The 20,081-nt window shown below is 34.1% G+C and overlaps 1 protein-coding gene across 9 annotated transcripts in view; it reads left to right on the forward strand.

Moving 5' to 3' along the window:
• Positions 1–20,081, forward strand: part of FBXW7 (F-box and WD repeat domain containing 7) — a 225,305-nt gene that overhangs the window by 196,422 nt on the left and 8,802 nt on the right. For all 9 annotated transcript variants that reach the window (XM_042983769.1, XM_042983767.1, XM_015538395.2 and 6 more), the window contains 5 exons: positions 1,683–1,824; positions 10,626–10,760; positions 16,312–16,435; positions 18,798–18,934; positions 19,882–19,995. In XM_042983769.1, coding sequence (XP_042839703.1) covers positions 1,683–1,824; positions 10,626–10,760; positions 16,312–16,435; positions 18,798–18,934; positions 19,882–19,995 — 652 coding nt within the window. The remainder of the gene's footprint in view (positions 1–1,682; positions 1,825–10,625; positions 10,761–16,311; positions 16,436–18,797; positions 18,935–19,881; positions 19,996–20,081) is intronic.

Consider the following 20,081-nt stretch of genomic DNA (forward strand, 5'->3'; position numbering starts at 1 on the left):
AAGCAAACCAAACTGCATATTGATTTCCATGTCTTTTTGGAGACTTTATCAGTATATATTTGATGCTTTTTAATTTTTTTGACAGATTTTCTAATAATAAGAATGAAACTATGATTTTCTGTCTTCCTTATTAGAAAATTTATGATCACATTCTGTTTCATTTTGGAGAGGAAGACAGAGCTTACCTCTGAAATTTGATAGCCAGCATGGGGCGCCTGGGTGGCGCAGTCGGTTAAGTGTCTGACTTCAGCTCAGGTCATGATCTTGCTGTTTGTGAATTCGAGCCCCACATGGGGCTCTGTGCTGATGGCTCAGAGCCTGGAGCCTGCTTCGGATTCTGTGTCTCCCTCTCTCTGCCCCTCCCCTGCTCACGCGCTCTCTCTCTCTCTCTCTCTGTTTCTCTCTCTCAAAAATAAGTAAACATAAAAAAAAAAAATTGATAGATGGGAAAATAGATTTAATTGTTGTATGTTAGAGATTATCTTGGATGTATAATATTAAAAGGTTTAAAGGTGGTAGATATGAAGATTTCTCTGTAAAATCTGGTGACTAAAATACATTTTTTAACAAAATAATGAAATACGCTGGATAGAAAAGGATTGAGGGTATTGTTTCATTAGTAATTTATCAGAGCTTAGATATTCAGCTAATAGGCTGTAATTTGTATGTTCTTCAGATATAAAACACTTTATTATCATAGCTCAATAAATTGAAGATTATTTTACAAATGTAACTATGAGTCTTCCTGAACTTTTTATTCAAATGTCTCCAAAATAGAGATATTCAGTATTTACCTCAATTAAATAATTTAATTATATATTGAAATTAGGAAGAAAGTTTAATATATTAATAACTTGGTTATAACTATACTTTTCTGCTATTAGTCATTTTTAGGAGAGTTGGACAGTTTTAGAGATAGATCATTTAGTCTTAACTCTTTGATTTTACTAGTGGCAGAATTGAAAGTTTATTTTCTGTAATGTCTCAGAGTTTAAATTATTCTATGAAAGTGTTCAGATGATCTCATTTGATTCAATTTTACATATCATATAGTAAGTTTTCAATACTTACTGTTTTGAGTAAATACATGTCTAATCAAGGCTTTTTCCTGTCAAATGTTATTTAGACTAAGCTTTATAAATAACAGTGGAAAGTTGGAGAGAGAGAGATAAATATTATAAATAATTTAGAAGGCATCTGAGTTGAAAATTAAGGAATAATGTGTGTGGTGAAATGTCTAAAATATATGAGCATACTGCTTCTACATATGAATTTTTTAAACCATTAATAAGTTTCACACCCTTTTTATACAGGAAATTTAAACTTCTATTTAATTAAGTCACTGAAGACCAGTCATAACAGAGGTAGAACCTGTATCTTCTAAAGAAATATTTTAACATTATTTGTATGTATCAACAAGTTGCAGTTTTGCCATAGAGATTCTGTCATGTGGTTGCAGTTAGCATTGCTGGGATAATAACAGGTGGCTATGTAGGAGGGAGGAAACCTGCTCTAAGAATAGCGGAATAGATTTTGTGTATCCTTGCTCTCTGGCAATAAGCAAATAAAAATAATAATTCTGTTGATGTTTGACATATGCCACATCACATGCTTATTTAAATTAGAGCCCATTATTCTTAACAAATACCTACCTTTGTTTCCACTCTTGTGTTTTTTTGTAGTACCACTGGACTTGTACCATGTTCAGCAACACCAACAACTTTTGGAGACCTGCGAGCAGCCAATGGCCAAGGGCAACAACGACGTCGAATTACATCTGTCCAACCACCTACAGGCCTCCAGGAATGGCTGAAAATGTTTCAGGTGACATGTCTAAACACAGTATTTGAAATGCTTCACTTAATTGCTGCAAAAAATAAGGGATTATTCAGCCATGAGAAGGAACTGTTACATGCTACACCATGGATGAATCTTAAAAACATTACGTTAAGTGAAAGAAGCCAGTCACAAAAATGACATGAAATATCCAGAACAGGCAAATATATAGAGACAGAAGATAGATTAGTGATTGCTATGTGATTGGTGAGGGGATGTTGGGGCTAGCTGCTGACAGGTATGGGATTTCTTTCTGGGGTGATGGAAGTGTTCTGGAGTGGATAGAGGTGATGGTTGTACAGCAAGACAGGTGTTCTGGAAACCATTCAAGTGAACATTTTAAATGGTGAATTGGACCTTGTGTGAAGCATATGTCAATAAAAAAAGCTATTGAAGATAAGGGAGTTCATCTTAATTTTTAAACGCATTAATCAAGAGAATCCAGTGCTTATTTTGTATAAGTGTGTGTTTGTTTTGTTGTTGCTTTTTAGATAGTAAGACCTTTCTTCCTTTTCTCTTTTATGTTGGGGTTTCTGAATGTACTTGTTTTCCAAAATTTCTTGCTTAGAAGTTAAGCATTTAGGAGTAATGTAGGAACTCCGCTAATTAGTCACTTGTGGTGATTTAGCCATCACTGTTACCCTAGTAGCCTCCAAGACTTTGATACAGCTTCTCTTCATCAGTGCCATGCTGGTGTATGGCTTGTTGTGTTCATATGCTGATTACTGTATTTTACTGGCATTTAAATTCTTTGAAAGTTTACCAGGAAGATTGGCTACAACTAAACCTCTGTTAGGAATTTTGTAAATCCTGGTAGTGATATTAAATAGATTTATCTCTTCTTCCAGTGAGACAATGCATATATATTAAGCATTTAGCAAAATAGTTGACCTAGATTAAACACTTAATTATTCTTTGTAAATATCAAATAATATAAGTTATGTGAAGTCACGGTATCTCTGATATTATCCATGACATTAATGTAAAATGAATATATTTCCTTACCTCTAGCTGCTTGATTGGTAGTATTTTATGAATGCATATGGGAATAAGAATGAGTAAGGGAAAAAGAAGATACTTTATTTGACTTTATTTGATATTTCAGATTTTTACAATATCCATTATGTAAATCCTTATAAATTAAATTCCTGGGCAAAAGCTAAATAAATGTCCCAGTCTTTTTCTTCTGTAGCTGGAAAACTCACTTGAATCAGTGTTGTTTTTAAATGGATTTTAGGGGCGCCTGGGTGGCTCAGTCGGTTAAGTGTCCAACTTCGGCTCAGGTCATGATCTCGCGGACCGTGAGTTCGAGCCCCGCGTCGGGCTCTGTGCTGACAGCTCAGAGCCTGGAGCCTGTTTCGGATTCTGTGTCTCCCTCTCTCTGACCCTCCCCCATTCATGCTCTGTCTCTCTCTGTCTCAAAAATAAATAAACGTTAAAAAAAAAAAATTTTAAATGGATTTTAAAAATTGTTTTCTACCCTTCAGGTGATTTCAGAGAAACTAGGGTAACCTTTTTTTTTTTTCAGTTGGTGACTGTAAGGTTAGAGCAGTGGTTCTTGACAGGGAGCAGGTTTTTCCCTCAGATGAAACAGTTTTGGTTGTTGCAACTGATGGGGTGGAGGGCAGGATGCCGCTGGCATCTGGTGAGTAGTGGCCACGTAAAGCACAGCCTCCTATAGCCGAGTGTTATCAGGCCCCAAATGTCACCAGTGCTGGGACTGAGGATGAAAGTTGTGTGTCACTCTCATGATAATGTTATAAGCCACTACAATCACAAAGAATTTTTCTTCTGTCTTCATAGTCCTGTGTTGATTAACCTTACCTTTCCCCAAGGATTAGTACCCCCCTTCCCTTCTCCCAGTTCTTTTACCTTAGGTTCCTGATTTTTTTTTTAATTTTAATTAATTTTTTCCTATGCATGAACTCAATTTTAATTTTTTTTATCATAGCCTTTCGATATGAAATGTATCCCATCAATAAGAGGTAAAAAGAAGAGTCAGACATTCATACAGTCACAAAGAAATACTTCAAAGATTTTTATCATCTCTGATTAAGCCAAGGAGATGGGAATATGGCTGTGTGTTGTCAAGCACACGCACACAGTGTAAGCGGCTGAGCGCTTGAGAATAACGCAGAAGAATTACTTAATATCATTTTTATAAGAAAGCATCGACATGATTGAAAATTTTACACTATTGGTAATAGTTCTCTCATCATTGTGGACAGCGTGCAAAATATTTATTTTATATGAAAAGCTTTATTTCTTATCACAAGGATGTCAAGTGATTTATTTTGTATGTGACATGGGCCTATTTTTTCCAGTGTTTTAGAGTACCAAAATATTCTTTGCTAGACATTTAGACTTTTCCCAATTTTAAGAGAACTCTCTCAAATATTGATTTATAGAAGGGAGGGAGTATTTGCTTTATTTTGCAGTGAGGATGTTTTCGGGAGTTCTTTGTAGAATGTTTACTTGTTCAGCTCATTCATGCTTTTCTTAATGAAATGTCCATGTTACCACATATAGTATGTCACCAAGTCTGAGATGCCTAATATCTAGGTTATTAGATGCATCCCATCTTCAGAAATCTTATTTGTAAAAAAAAAAACCAAAAAGTTTCTTACAATAAATGGGATTCAATAAATTAAAGAATATTAGGCTAGCCTTTGTTCTGTAAAAAAGCCCATTTGATTGCTTTTCGTATGAGAAGTAGATGCAATGAAGACAACTTTTTCTTAGCTAATAGGAATAACAGGTAGAATTATCCCTCCAGGTATAGTGTTTTTTTCAGATAAATATTCTGCAACAAAGAAATCTTTTAGCAACAAAAAGTCAACTAAACAGGTGTATCAGGACCTTAATCTTTTGAGTACCATATCTGTCTCTTACACACCCAGGTCCTCATTGTTGTGCATTGCCCTTTATTTTCAGGGCTGGTGCCAAAGTAACTAGAGATGAATCACTTGCCTAAAAGCTTATAGGGCTTTCATGGCCAACTTGTAGAGAGATATAATTTCATAGTAAAGTAGGGGAGTCATGAGTTGACCCTGTGTGCTATAGTGCAGGGATAATTAGACTGGCATGATTTCTACAAATGTGCTGTGGGGGTATTTAATGATGACTTTTCCGTTGCATAACAAGCAAAATGGGAGAGCTCATCCCCTTACTGTTCTGCTATTGCTCCTAAGGCAGTGATACAGCATTGTTTTGGTCCAGCTCCATCTATTCCGACAAAGTACTCTGTACTCAATTTATAAATGGAATGAGAACAAATGATATGCCATTTTGGATAAAGGGAAATTGAAACAAAATGGCATTGCAAAATTGAAGTGGAAATTCAAAACAAAACAAAAAACCGGAAATTTTGTACTGTGTAAATTTTTAGTAGCCATTGGTTCTACTTTTTTTGGCAGCCAGATTGATGCTTCAGGTTGTTAATTTGGGGGCAGAGGATTGGTCATTTTGTTTGTGCATTTGGGTGTTACATATAGGTTTTTTTACTTGAAAATTTTAGAGCAAGTAAAGGCATCAATAACATTATTATGATCTTATGTTGAAATTTATATTTAGAGGCATCCTGATATAAATGAGAAGCACATATGACTTAGAAGAAAAAGATCTTAGTACAAATTTTGGCTTTGCCCCTTAATACTAGGTAATTTTATTGGTATTACGTAACCACTCTTGCCTATTTTCATCCTCTGTAGGACAGATACAACACTAAAAAGTTGTCAAACAGGAGACAACATGTAAATGTGCTTAAAGCTTTATGTGGAAATAATAGTGGAGACTCAATGTTCGTTTCTTCTCTTGGTCAAGAAATAGCCTTTGTGAACCTCCGTTTTCTCAGGTCTAAAAAAGGGCTATTAAAAACAGCTTCATACAAATGTTATTAGCATTATTTTAATAAAAAAATTTGCATTGCATTAAAATAATGAATGTACTTTGAAAATACTAATACTCAAATATTTTTTAAATGATAAAGTAGAAAATACTTATGTGTTTTGACATTAAAAGTGGAGTAAAAACACTCTCTTGAAGGATTTAATTAAGTTCCACGGTAACACTTAGAAATTGTACATGTTCTCTGTTTTTTTTAGATCTTTTTTATTTGCTAGTCAACAAAATACCAAAACAGGATTATGCCAAAATAAAATGAATTCAGTGTTACTTTGCAATTGTATTTGAGGCAGTATGATTAAGAAACCTTGTGTGAAGAAGAAAGTGTGTGTTTAAGAAAAGTCATGAGAAATCAGTTCTTTACCACATGAAATTCAGGCGTGGTACTACCGAAAGTCATAATGTGTACATATCTGAATGGGGTATAGAGATCATCCAGACTAGTAACCAACACTGTTTGTGAGTCACTTGCATCAATACTGGATGAGTTGTTTATTTAAAACACAAAATGTCCTCAGCCCCACCTTGACTACTGAATCATACTCTTTGATGATGAGTTCTAGGACTCTGATTCTTACACTCCTCAACCAGCATTTAGGAAACACTGGTCTGGACCAAGCCCCTCATTATACAGGTGGGGTCTCTGAGATTAATTAAGGGACTTTCATATGGTTCCATGGTGAGTTTACTGGTGAAACCCCAGCTCCTAATTGCAGTTCAGTGCTTCTTATATTCTTCACTACTACCTTCATTCTTTAATTATCTGAAATAAAATACTACTTTCGTGGGGAATTTTCAAGTTTGCATTTGCAATTTTGCCCACAAATTAAGTTTTGTTTCTTTTGATCCTCGCCAAATTTGGAATGTTTTTCCTATCTCCTTAAATAAGTTCTCACATAACTTTACCATGAAAGACCAAAGGAAGATGCTTTCATCCAGGACAACTATTTTTTAGAACAGAAATAAAATAATTATCAGAATTATCCAGCAATTTTGCAGTTGCAGAAATAAGGCCTGCAGAGGTTAAAGTGTAATCTAATTAGTGTCAGTATCACCTCTAAAAGTTGGGTTTCCTGATCTGAAATTGACTGCTGTTTCCACTATTCCTCATTAAAGGAATGAGGGTTGTTGTTATTTTGTTTTAATATAGTCATTAACTGCTAGTTTTTCAAGTTAATACATACTTCCCTTGCTGGTAAACCATGTATACAAAAATTTGGAATCAGTCTTGGAGCCAAACTAAACCAGTAAGTCCTAGTAATACCATCAAATATAAATACCAGAAACACTCTCTGGAGATAATTTTGAGTTAGTGGTGGTGTGGTATTTCCTGACTCTTTGGGGATTCATTTATTTATTCAACAAATAATTACTGGTGCTAGGTTCTACTTTGGATTTGGAATACAATAGTGAACAAAACAGACCAAAAACTCTTTTCCACAGAACTTACATTATAGGAGAGGGATGGAATGGGGGCGGGGGGTTGGAACTGGTTTGCAGTTTTAAAAAGGTTGCCTGGAGTTGGTCTCAGAAGGACATAGGGAAGAAGCCATGTGGATATCAAGGGCAAGAATGTTCCAGGAACAGCAAGTGAAAAGGCTCTGAAGCGGAGCATGCTTGGTTTGTCTATGGCTAAAGCGAGTAAACAAGAGGGAAAGGAGTAGGAAATAGAACCTTGTAGGCCAACCCAGACTGGTTTTTACTTTTAATTTTTTTTGAAAAATGTTTTTAATGTTTATTTTTGAAAGAGAGAGAAACAGACAGAGCACGAGTGGGGTAGGGGCAGAGAGAGAGACAGACACAGAATCTGAAGCAGGCTCCAGGCTCTGAGCTGTCATCACAGATCCCAACCTGGGGCTCAAACTCATGAGCCATGAGGTCACGACCTGAGCCGAAGTTGGACACTTAACTGACTGAGCTACCCAAGTGCCCCTGGTTTTTACTTTGAAGTCAGAAGCCACTAGAGGGTTTTAAGCAGAAGAGTGAGTGATTTTTAGCAGTATCACTGACTGTTTTGTGAAGAATAGAACAAGGAAGGCAAAGGTGGAAAGCTGAGAGACTGGGTAAGAGGTTATAGGAATAATCCACGCGAGAGATAATATACTAGCTAGTAGTAGTAGTTAACAGTCAGATTCTGGATATATTTTGAAGTTTAAGGCCTTAAAATTCATTGATGGATCAGAACCATCTAACAGTGGTGAGAATGGGAGAGTTAGGGATGACTCCAGAGTTTTGGGCTTGAGCAACTAAGAGAATAGAGTTACGGTTTACTGAAATAGGGAGGATTATGGACATGCATATTTGAAGAGAAAGATCGTGGATATGTTAAGTTTTTATTGCATATCTAAGAATACATGTTGAATGGGCAATTTTATATACCAATCTGGAAGAAATCCAGGCTGGGGAGAGGAAAGCTTTCTATATGGTTCATACCTTTGTCGAAACCATCTAAGGAAAGTGACTTTAAGTAATTAGACTATTGAATATGTGTGGTAGGTGGAAACAGTCTCATTTACTACCTAGCTTGCAGCCTGTGTTGCTAATCCTTGTCAGTGATATACTTTTTAAATAAAGGGTCACAAAGTAACATCTGTTGAATGTATGTATAATTTAAACACAGATATGCATTTAATTTTATTTGACTTGTTAAATCAAATATTGTTTAGAACAAAAACATTGTTTAAAATCCTAGAAATATTTTCCTATGCAAGCATAATTTTTGTCATGGACTTTGCTTAAATATATAGAAATTTCTGACATAGCTTTTAGTATTTACTTAAAATCTGAATTAGTTGTTTATTTTTTATTCTGGCTTTTCACATTCTACACCCGATCCCCTAAAGTCCTTGATAAAATACGTTTTCCATCTATTAGCAGTAATATATCATGTATTAATAATGTTTTTCTACCCTTTTCTTTCTTAAGAAAACTGTAATAATTCATTAACCGAAAAAAAGACATTAAACAAGTATATTACCTTAAAGTAGAAATATTCATAGTAGCTATTCGTGTCATTAATCTATGTAAGGTACATAGAGTAGTAATATGTTGTAAGGTTTTTCACCCTATTACTGTAGAAGATTACATAGGATATCTTTATTTTTATATAAAAATTTAACCATAAAAACTTCCAAAAAGTGTTTCTAAGGCAAACAGTCATATATGCAAAAGTGTTTAAAAAGTTTTCAATAATTAAATTAAATTTAATTAAGTAATTAAGATTATTGTGCTATCAGGTTACTTAAAGCTGCATTTTAATCAAGTCAGCATAAGTTATCCGTTACCCAAATTGGATATGTCCTCATACTAGTGTCCATGAATGGAGGGGAACAACATATTTATGAAAACCCACCTTCAATTCTATGAGGAATCTATATCAATAAATTAGAGTTTATAGTATTGATAGTAAATGATCAGAGATGAGGGGAGATGATCAGTGTAAGTTTTGTTAAAGAGGTAAATTTTGAACTAGGATTTGAAGCTGTGTGAGAAAAACTGAACAAAACAGTCGAACTTCAAAGTAACTGCTTTTCATTGGTCATGAGTATGCAAATACATATATTTGAGTATTTTTTATTTCTGTGCATAAGTCCTCACCCTAATTAAAAAGGGTCCAAGGTGGGTTCTCAAGGAGAATCTTCTAGGTATGCAGGTATATAGAAGTAAAAGAAAAGAATACGATTTATTAGAGTCTATGTTTCCTCATATTTGGTGGTAAAATGGGAAAGTTTCCCAGAGTTTTTATGATTAAGTAAGATAATGTTTGTGATAAGTACTTTGGAAATACTATTGAAATGTTTGATAGTATTAACATAATCTACACCTTATAATAGGAGTTTCATCTACAATGAAATTCATTGTGGATTCTAAAGGGACAAAAAAAATTTAAACTACAGTACTTTAAAAAGTATTCTAAATAAGGCTTCCTGTGTCCTGAGTATATCTCAGTTTTCAATTATTATCCATTTCATATATTACAAAATCCAGGTTCCTAGTTTGAGCAAGAAATGGAATGTCAAATTGGACATAATAATTCACAAAGGTACTTAAATCAGCCTGGTCAAGGATGTTCTTTCACTTAAGCATCACAAAGTTATTTACATGTTTTACATGATTATTTTGAGGGGAAATTCTAACACTCTAAATTATTCACATGGCTTTTTAATATTTCCTTTTAAGAATCATGGCTTTTCTGTGCAGATGTTCCTCACTGGCAAAAAAAAAAATTTTTTAATAACCCCCTAGTATAAAGTAGTTTCTGTTTTTTAAAGTATAATGATGTGTTTTTGTCTTTCCCATAAGTAGTACTTTGTTTTTGACCCTTTTGTTCACATTCTAGTATCAGTACTAAGTCAGTTACTGTTTTATGTTTTTGCTGCTTTTTATTTCAAATTATTTTCACATAATAAATCAAAGTTCTTTTATTTTGTGGAAGACGCTTGTCAGATTTGCAGTATATCCAGCTATTAATTTTTCTCTAAATCATGCTGCCAATCTCCTCTGAGATGGGTTCCTTATTAACACTATCAAATTTTATGGTGCCCACTGGAAAGAATATTAAATACCTTGTTTACTTAGTAGCCCAAGTTGATGTTTCCAGATAAAACTCTGATTTCTTATCTTGATAGTAGATGAACATATAATATTTATAATAATATGGTACAAAAATATTTGTCAAAATCATGACTTTTTCTTAAGCTTTTATAAAATAAAGGTACCTAGTAAATTTGATGAGAATAATTGATTATCACTTCAGTGACTCCTGGAGAAACTTTCACTGTAAGCAGCCACTTTTTATGTTATGTGTAAACGTGGATTTTCCTTTATGAGTTTATAGCTTGAGACATCTATTAAAATAATAAAAATTTCTACTTCCTTTTTGATAGAGCTGGAGTGGACCAGAGAAATTGCTTGCTTTAGATGAACTTATTGATAGTTGTGAACCAACACAAGTAAAACATATGATGCAAGTGATAGAACCCCAGTTTCAACGAGACTTCATTTCCTTGCTCCCTAAAGAGGTAAGGATTATCAATTATATTCTTCTGGGTGCTATTTGATAATATAACTCCATAGCGACCACCTTTAAACATGGTCATGCTAATTATGGTATTCAGTATTCTCGGTTTAACGCTCTTAATTAGTGTTAAAGAGAGATGTAAATGATAAGCTGCCATGACTTAATAGTATCATTTCCAGATTCAAGTATATTTATGGACTAAGTGACTTCTTTCCACCCCTGCAGTAAGTCATAGGAGAGTAAACTATTGAGTTTCATTAATTTGATTATTCCTTTATCATAATTTTTTCCCAGGTTATTTGAAGCCCAACCTTTAGTTGTCTTGGTACATTTATTATATATAGTAGCAGATTTTTTTAGAAATTCTGATTTTATTAAAACAGATTTTTGTTGTTTGTTTCTCCAAAATCCCTCTGACACTAATAGTTTTATGATTCTGTTGAATGATAGTTCTGTTAACTCACATCATGTAATTTTTTTTAAATACGTGGAATTTCACATGTGTATCTTTTTCTACCAATCATCCTTCGTCTTTCCCCCATCTCTCTCACTGTCTCTTTCCCATGCACGCGCGCGCACACACACACACACACACACACACACACACACACTCACAGATTTCCTGCATCGATTACATCCTTATGGCATTTCTTTTGGAATTACTTATGCCTAGTTTTTATATCTTTATGAGAACTGACACTATTTTTTATCATAGATTGATTTTGATCACATGGGCATTCTTGGCTGCATAAATGAGGCATAGCTTAGATGTTGTTCTTTTATTGATGTTATAGGCTTCACAGTTTCATTTCTGTCAGCAAACAAATAATATGACATTAAATAATCAATGTCACGTGGTTTATATTTTCACAAATTATGTATGTGCCACTAATTATATGTCAGCTAAGAAAACAATATATAAGACACTAATATACTACTGCAAATGATCTTAAAACTTCAAATATGAAGAGAAAAAGAGTCAGTTTTTTTGGATAACTATTCCAAATATCCTAAGGGCATTAAACATAGTCTCAATAATTTCACATTGGATATGGATAAAATAGTTTTATCATATTTAATGTATGAAACTAAGCATTACTCTAAGAGAAAGCAAAGTGGAAATAATATCTTTTTCCTGAAATGTTTCTTCTTTGGAATGATTTTTTTTAAATGGCAAAAAAAAAAAAAAAGTAGCATTGTCCCAGAAAAAATTTTTTATTCTTGCTGGCTCATGCTAAACCTGAACCTTTTGAATAGAACTGGCTTATGAAATGACATAAGCTCTCTTTGCTTCCAGAAGGACATTCATAATAGGTAGCACTCTTATAAGTATTTGACTGAAAGTAAAGTTAGTCCCTCTAATATTTTCTTCATGGTTTCCCTAGATATCCTCCTTATTTTAGAAGGCAGTATTTTTGTTAAAATACAGACTTTCTCTTAGTCTAGTTTGTCCTCTTATCTCTAAAAATGGTGAATCTTTTGTTTTGCTTTATTTGTATTTCTATAATAACTTTTGAACACAAAAAATATTTAAGATCCGAAGACTATGAAAATATTTCTAAGAGTCTAAGAAGTAAGCACAAATTATTGATAACCAGTGTAAATGCAATAAAGATTTTTTTGGATTAAGTGTTCTTTTCAAGATTGCCTGAGGAAAAAGTAGGGAGGCTAGAGAAAAGAACAAGAGTGAGCTCTGGCTTAGCAGATCTTCTGCATTTTCCCTCTTTTTCAAAACTACTAGGAAACATTTCATATTTTGAAAAATGCTTTATTTTATATTTGGAGAAAGTGGTATAGATCTAAGTCTTTAAGGAAACTATTATCTTATTGGAGACTAAGTGCTATTATTATTTAAAACATCACTACTTTCATGTCAGGAAATGGACTTGTAATGATTTTCTTATAATTCCTTTCAACAGATCTCAAAGCTCTTTACCAACACTTACTTTTTTTTTTTTTTTAATGTATTTTTTTTTTTGAGAGAGAGAGAAAGAGACATAGTGTGAGCCAGGGAGGGGCAGGGAGAGAAGGAGACACAGAATCCGAAGCAGGTTCCAGGCTCCAAGCTGTCAGCAGCACAGAGCCTGATGTGGGACTCGAACTCACAAACCATGAAATCATGACCTGAGCCGAAGTCAGACACTTAACCGATTGAGCCACCCAGGCGCCCCATCAACACTTACTTTTTAATCTCAAAAACCTTGATAAAAATGTCACTAGTCTCACATGGGAGGCTTGTGATATACTGCATTATCCTTATTTTTGTAAAGAAATGCCAAGAAAAGCATAGTGATGCAGTAGATGACCTAGAACAAAACCTAAATTCTTCAATTTTTTTAAAGTTTGTTTACTATTTATTTGGAGAGAGAGAGCAAGCAAGCAGGAAAGGGGCAGAGAGAGGGAAGGAGAGAAAGAGAATCCCAAGCAGACTGTCACGCAGAGCTCCATGCGGGGTTCAAATTCATGAACCGTGAGATCATGAGCCAAAATCAAGAGTTGATGCTTAACCAACTGAGCCACTCAGGTACCCCCCAAACCTGAACTCTTAACATAGGATCAGCCAACAATTTCTTTATTCTTTTTTTAACCCCCTGTTTCACTAGTTCAATCCAGGGAAATACAGCAATTTTCTGGGAAAGTATTAGTTCCCTCTCACGTATAATATGGTGGTCTCTTACTAGGTTAAAGAGAAAAACAAAAAATAGCAACTCTCACTGAAATGACAAGTTTGGTCAAGGAAAAGGTTATCTAAAATAGATGTTCAATTTAAGAGCTTCTGTCTGTTGAGTCCTTAGGAGGAATTACTAATCCAGATTTTACCTTTACGAGAAATGAAAAGAGGGGTGTCTGAATGGCTCAATCAGTTAAGTATCCAACTCTTAATTTTGGCTCAGGTTATGATCTCATGGTTTGTGAGTTCGAGCCCCATGTTGGGCTCTACACTGACAGTGCAGAGCTTGCTTGGGATTCTTTCTCTCTGTGCCCCCCCCCCCCCCCCCCCCCCCGCCTCTCTCTCTCTCAAAATAAGCATAAAAAAAAAAAGACAAATGAATAGAAAATTGGATTAGCCAGACCATTTTACTTGGCCACAACAAACCTATACTCCCCTGCTATGGTATTATAGAGATGTTGTTCAGGACAATGCCCACTTTCTGCCTCCTGCAAGGAGCCCCACATGACTAAACCTTGCTTCCTTTGAAGAATTGTTATACTTCCCCCATAATACACGTTAAGAATTGTATAACTAATTGTTGTTCCTTTTGTGCTTGGCAGTTTAATTAAAAAACCATGTAAGATATTGTTGCCAGTGCATTTGTGTTCTACTTTTTCCCTGATTTAAACTTAACTTCTTTTATGATTTATATTTTTACTGCTTCTGATTTTCTTTTTCATATTTTTTATTTTCCTCTGTGTATTTTCTACAATACTTAGATGTTTTTAATAGAACTAGATTTAAATAGAATAAGTTGAAATTCATGGTTGAGTTAGGGCCTCTGTTGTTTTAAAGGGAAAATGTACCAGTTACCTGTGGAGTTAGCACTTCAACTTTCGTTAGCACCTAAGTGTTTCTTTACTCTTTAATGCATCTCTCTTTAATGCATGCAGACACTGGACTAGGTGAGCTCATAATCACCAGTAATGAAGGAAATGATAGATGATTTAGGATGTACCTTTGAAATCTAAGGTGCTCTGGATTCGTTTTCTAGCCTTTAAGATCCATTGCCTGTTTCTGTAAATTACCTGATTTCTACTTCAGCTGGATAACTAAAACAAAGAATAGACTTTTTCAGATGACCATTTTAAATATGTTGGGCATTAAATAGCATCTCTTTTTCACAAATATAACTTTGTGCCTTTTAATTTCTATATTAAATATGAATTTCACATAGAAGAAAAATATGGTGTTATCACATTACTGTTATACTGGCACTAAACAACTTGCCCAGGCTTAATTTCAAAATTAAGTGACTTATAGAGTATCCATTAGAAAAGTATAGTGTTGATACCTATATCTATCTATATCTGCGTCTATGTTTGTGTATTTGTATGTGTGTATGTATGTATACACATATATGTAGATTGTTGGATATAGTTATGCCTTTTTGTTTAAAATTACTCAGTTTCTAAATATGATACTGAATGGGCTTCTCTGATAGACCAAAAATAATTATTCCACAAAAAGGTTTTTTCTGTCATTTATCAGTAACAGTATTAAATTGAATACTGACTGGCCGGAGTACTTTCTATATGAAGTGTACTCAATAAATATGTGATTAATGATGAGCTCTCTCTATATAATGTTCTTGGGTAAGCATAATTTATATCATGTAATTACTATTTAGCACCAGAAAATAATTCAAATTGTGCTTTTACTCCCTGTATGGCCTTTGGCCCTTTAAATGATAGTTTGTTTTAATTCTTGTAATTTAATTTCTGTGAACACTAAACTTTATTGCTTTGTTTAGATCATTTGGGTTCTAATATCATAATTTAAATTTTTATGTGATTAGTGAGGCTAATTGGATAAGCATACTCACAAGTTACCATCCCTCTTTTTTCTTTCTTCTTCCCTTATTTACTTGAATTGACTATACATGCTTAAAAAAAATGATGGTTTGCAACCCTTGGAAACAAAATTTTAAAATCAGTGACATACCAAAGAGCTGGTACAAATATACAAATATATCTGGCCCATTAAGAAAATCCCCACCAGCAATGTAAAGTAATTAGAACCTAATTGCTTTTATATGTCTGTGGAGCAGTTTAGTAATTGTACCCTCTTGTCATTTACATTGAAGGGTATAAATGTTTGAGAAGTTCATCGTTGTGATAATAGACACTTTGATGTGATAAAGAACTATTAATCTTATCTATCAGAAGTGATCTGAAATCCTACCACACAGAATATCTAGATATCTCATTTCTTTTTTTTAATGTTCATTTGTTTTTTAGAGAGAGAGAAAGTGCAAGCAGGGGAGGGTTGGGGAGGGATGTGGAACAGAGGATCTGAAGTGGGCTCTGTGCTGACAGCTTCAGGGCTGACAGCAGTGAGCCCAATGCAGGGCTCGAACTCACAAACCACAAGATCATGACCTGAGCTGAAGTTGGATATTCAATAGAGTGAGCCACTCAAGCGCCCCTGAAATCTCATTCCTTAATTTATGTCATAACTTCAGTGAATTTACATGGTAGTGGGGAGAGAAAAGTACAAAATCTAAATGACTAATAAAGTATACATACACATACATACGTACATAAATGGTAGAATTCTTGAGTTGAGGCTCACAGAGCAAAAGAGGAGAGGCAGAGAAGCTTAAGTATTCTTTGCAAAGGTGACGTTAGTCAAGTGAAGTTCATAAAAACCAATAGAGCGAGTTTTTTAAGCCTGGTATATATTTAAGGTTAACTATTAGAAAGTCAACTTCAAAAATTAGAATGTAGAATTATATTGTGTTTATCTAAAAGTGCTTCATTCTATAGTAAATAATTAACTTATTATTTTTGCATGTGTATTTTTAAATATGGACATACTGTGCTTTTGCTTTTCATAGCTGGCACTTTATGTGCTTTCATTCCTGGAACCCAAAGACCTGCTACAAGCGGCTCAGACTTGTCGCTACTGGAGAATTTTGGCTGAAGACAACCTTCTCTGGAGAGAGAAATGCAAAGAAGAGGGTAAGGTTCAAAATCACAAAGAGAAAATCTTTAGACTTTGAAAAAGCAAAGTGATTCTGAAAACAAATAGCAAAAAGTAAAAATTAGAAGTTTTATATGTGCACATAGAATTGAAAAAAGAGAATTTTGGCCGCTTATCAAAGAATGAAAAATTAGTCTTCATTTACATTCACCTACTTATATAAAATCCCAGGTTACCCCACACATTCAAATGAGCTAGATCTCGCAGCTAACCCCTTTAATGAGCGATAGTAACGAATAGCAAATGTATCCGATTTGCTTCCCAGTCTGAAAAGATCGGATGAGGATGATTTAAAGGAAACCTAAAAAAAACAAACCAAAGCAAAACACAGACCCATGTATACAGAGAGCAGATTGTTAATTGCCAGAGGAGAGGGGAATTGGGGAGGCGGGTAAAATAGGTAAAGGGGATTAAGAACTATAAGCTTCTAGTTGTAAAATAAGTAAGTCATGGGGATGTAATGTAAGCATGGGCAATAGAGTCAATAATATTGTAGTAACTTTGTAAGTTCACAGAGGGTAGCTAGATTTATTGTCATGACAATTTTGCAGCATATGTAAATATCAAATCACTGTTCTGTACACCCGATACTAATATTGTATGTCAGCTACACCTCAGTTTAAAGGAAGGACAAACCAAAGACTTAAATAGGAATTTTTGTTTAAAATAAGATAGCGATTAATTTCTACCAGCAGTTTCCTGGATGAGAAAGGTGTCCGTCTCTCTAATACTCACAATTAAAGATCAAGTTATAATTGCAACTGTCCTTGGGAGAGAAACTCACTGGAATTCACACTAATAAATGACTACTCAGTCATATAATGAAGGAAGGAAGAAAGGAAATCCCAAATTATATTAACAGTATTCAAATATTCCATATTCTATTCTTTTCTTTCACAAACATTTATTGAACACCTCCTATGAGCTAGAGATTCTTAAATGTTGGGGATATAGTACTGAACTCCCATTTTCTTCCCATCATGGAGCTTATGTTCTTGAAAATTGTAAAAAAAATAAACAAACAAACAGAACAAAGAAAAAGAAAAAATCTCCTTTCTTAGTAGAGGAGAAGGTATTATCTATATTAAATAACAAAAGGACATTTTTTTTCCAGCAGGCATCTAAAAAAATTATATTTTTGAAAAAAAATGTAAAAATATGATTTGCCTCTGATAAGCAAAAATTTTTGGAAAGAAAGGTAGAGCATGAGACAGATACTCTACAGGTTACCCTCCCCTTCATGGAGATCACAGTTGATGAGGGGCACTGATGGTTAATAAAGCTGGAAGGTGAAGATCCAGGATACTTGGTTTCTGTCCTGCTTTTGCCCTGTCTGTAGCTTTGACTAGTGAAACCTTCTCTTCTCAAGTGTCTATATACATAAAGTGGGATTAATCATCCCGCCTTACCTTCTCTCATAGAATCATTATTTTAATGACTTTTTAAAAAACTGTGCTAACATATACCTGAGATAGAACTTATCATTCTAACCATTTTTAAAATTACAGTTCAGTGGCATGAAATACATTCATGTTTTGTACAATTCATCTTTAGAACTTTTTCATCTTTCCCAGCTGAGAGTTGATATCCATTTAACAGGAACTCGTTCCTCCTCCCTGCAGCCCCTAGCATCCATCATTCTGTTTTCTGTCTATGAGTTTGACTACTACTCTATGTGCCTCATATAAGTGGAATCATACGGTATTTGCTTTTTTGTGACTGACTTGTTTCATTTTGCATACTGTCTTCAAGGCTTATCTGTGTGGTAGCATGTGTCAGAATTCTCTTCTTTATCGAGGCTGAATAAATATTCCACTGTATATATCCCACATTTTGTTTCTTTATTCATCCATCGATGGACACTTGGGATGCTTCCACCTTTCAGCTATTTTGAATAATGCAGCTATGAACGTGGGTGTACAAGTATCTGTTCAAGTTTCTGCTTTCAATTCTCTTGGGTGTATATCCAGAATTGGAATTGCTGGATTATATGGTAATCCTGTGTTTAATTTTTTTGATGAACCAGCATACTCTTTTCCATAGCAGCTAATATACCATTTTATATTTTCACAAACATTGCATAAGGGCTCACATTTCTGTACATCCTGACATCCAACGTTTCATAGAATTATTTAGAGAAAGAAATGAAAAAGTCAATATGAAAACATGCCACAGAGAATGCAAACTTTACATTATCGTTTTATAATACAGTATTAGAAATTGGACAGTGTCCTGTATTTCAGTGGTTTTGAGCATAAGGGAAAATGAGATACATTATAAAATGGGTAATTTTTATTATTGGTGATGGCAGTTATACTCTTTATCTCTTTAAAACTTTAGGTATTGATGAACCATTGCACATCAAGAGAAGAAAAGTAATAAAACCAGGTTTCATACATAGTCCATGGAAAAGTGCATATATCAGACAGCACAGAATTGATACTAACTGGAGGCGAGGAGAACTCAAATCTCCTAAGGTAACTGAACTCTTGCACAGTAGAACAGAAAGCACTGATCAGTGTTGGTACCTGATACACTCTTCTTGGCCAGCAGTATAACCTGACACCTATCTCCTGTGGAAAGAAAATAATATATTTTAAAATAACCGAAAATGTAACTGACAGTATTGCTCTGTTGCTAATTTCTCCAGTCTGACAACTAATTGTACTTGAATAAAAGATGAGTTGAATTGCATGTCATTCTATCTTATGTAAGTGACAATTTCTGAGTATCCTGTTGAATTTTGTGTCATATGCTTGAGATTTTGCTTGCTCTCTGACCACGTAATTAGAACGTGATTTTTTGAGCAGTGCCCATGTTTTGTGTTTTTGGTGGCTTTTCTGAGTTTTATTTCTCTAAATTTAAGTGTAATACTGATTTTCTGTCTTATCCTAAGTATGTAAAGAGTGACAAAAATGCTTATATTCTACAACTGGAAAAAAGCAATTAGAGATACCGTTACATTAATATGTATACATTATAACAGGCTTTTTTTTAAGTTGAAAAAAAGTTGATAATTATCATTACTTTTGTCTTTCTCGTTTGTAGGTACTTTTGGTTTTGTGTGTGAAAATTGCAAACCATAGATGCATAGTTTTTGGTTTGAATAGATAAATAGATGATTATAAAATACATTTGTGTTTGAACCATCTTTATGAGTTTTTGACTCATAAAAGTCTTGACTCAATTTTAATAGTTGATATCTCAAGTATAAAAATCATAGAATATGGAAAACAAAGAAAATGTTTAGTACTTGATTCATCATTCAGGAAGGATGGATGCTACTTCATATTTTATATAAATTGTATTTTAAGAAATAGACTATAGATTGCTGCTCCTATTTGTGTCTTTATTTTTCTTTTCACGGGTATTTTTAAAAATTTAGTTTAATAATATATTTCTAATCTGCTCATCTATCTTGTAGGTTCTGAAAGGACATGATGATCATGTGATCACATGCTTGCAGTTCTGTGGTAACCGAATAGTTAGTGGTTCTGATGACAACACTTTAAAAGTTTGGTCAGCGGTCACAGGCAAAGTAAGCTTACTTCTTTCCACACTTCACATTTTATGTATGCCTTTGCAGGGACCAACCAGGAAAAATAAGGGTTCATTTTTGACTGC

This window comes from Panthera tigris, chromosome B1 (assembly GCF_018350195.1).
Source record: "Panthera tigris isolate Pti1 chromosome B1, P.tigris_Pti1_mat1.1, whole genome shotgun sequence".
In the NCBI taxonomy this organism is placed as follows: Eukaryota; Metazoa; Chordata; class Mammalia; order Carnivora; family Felidae; genus Panthera; species Panthera tigris.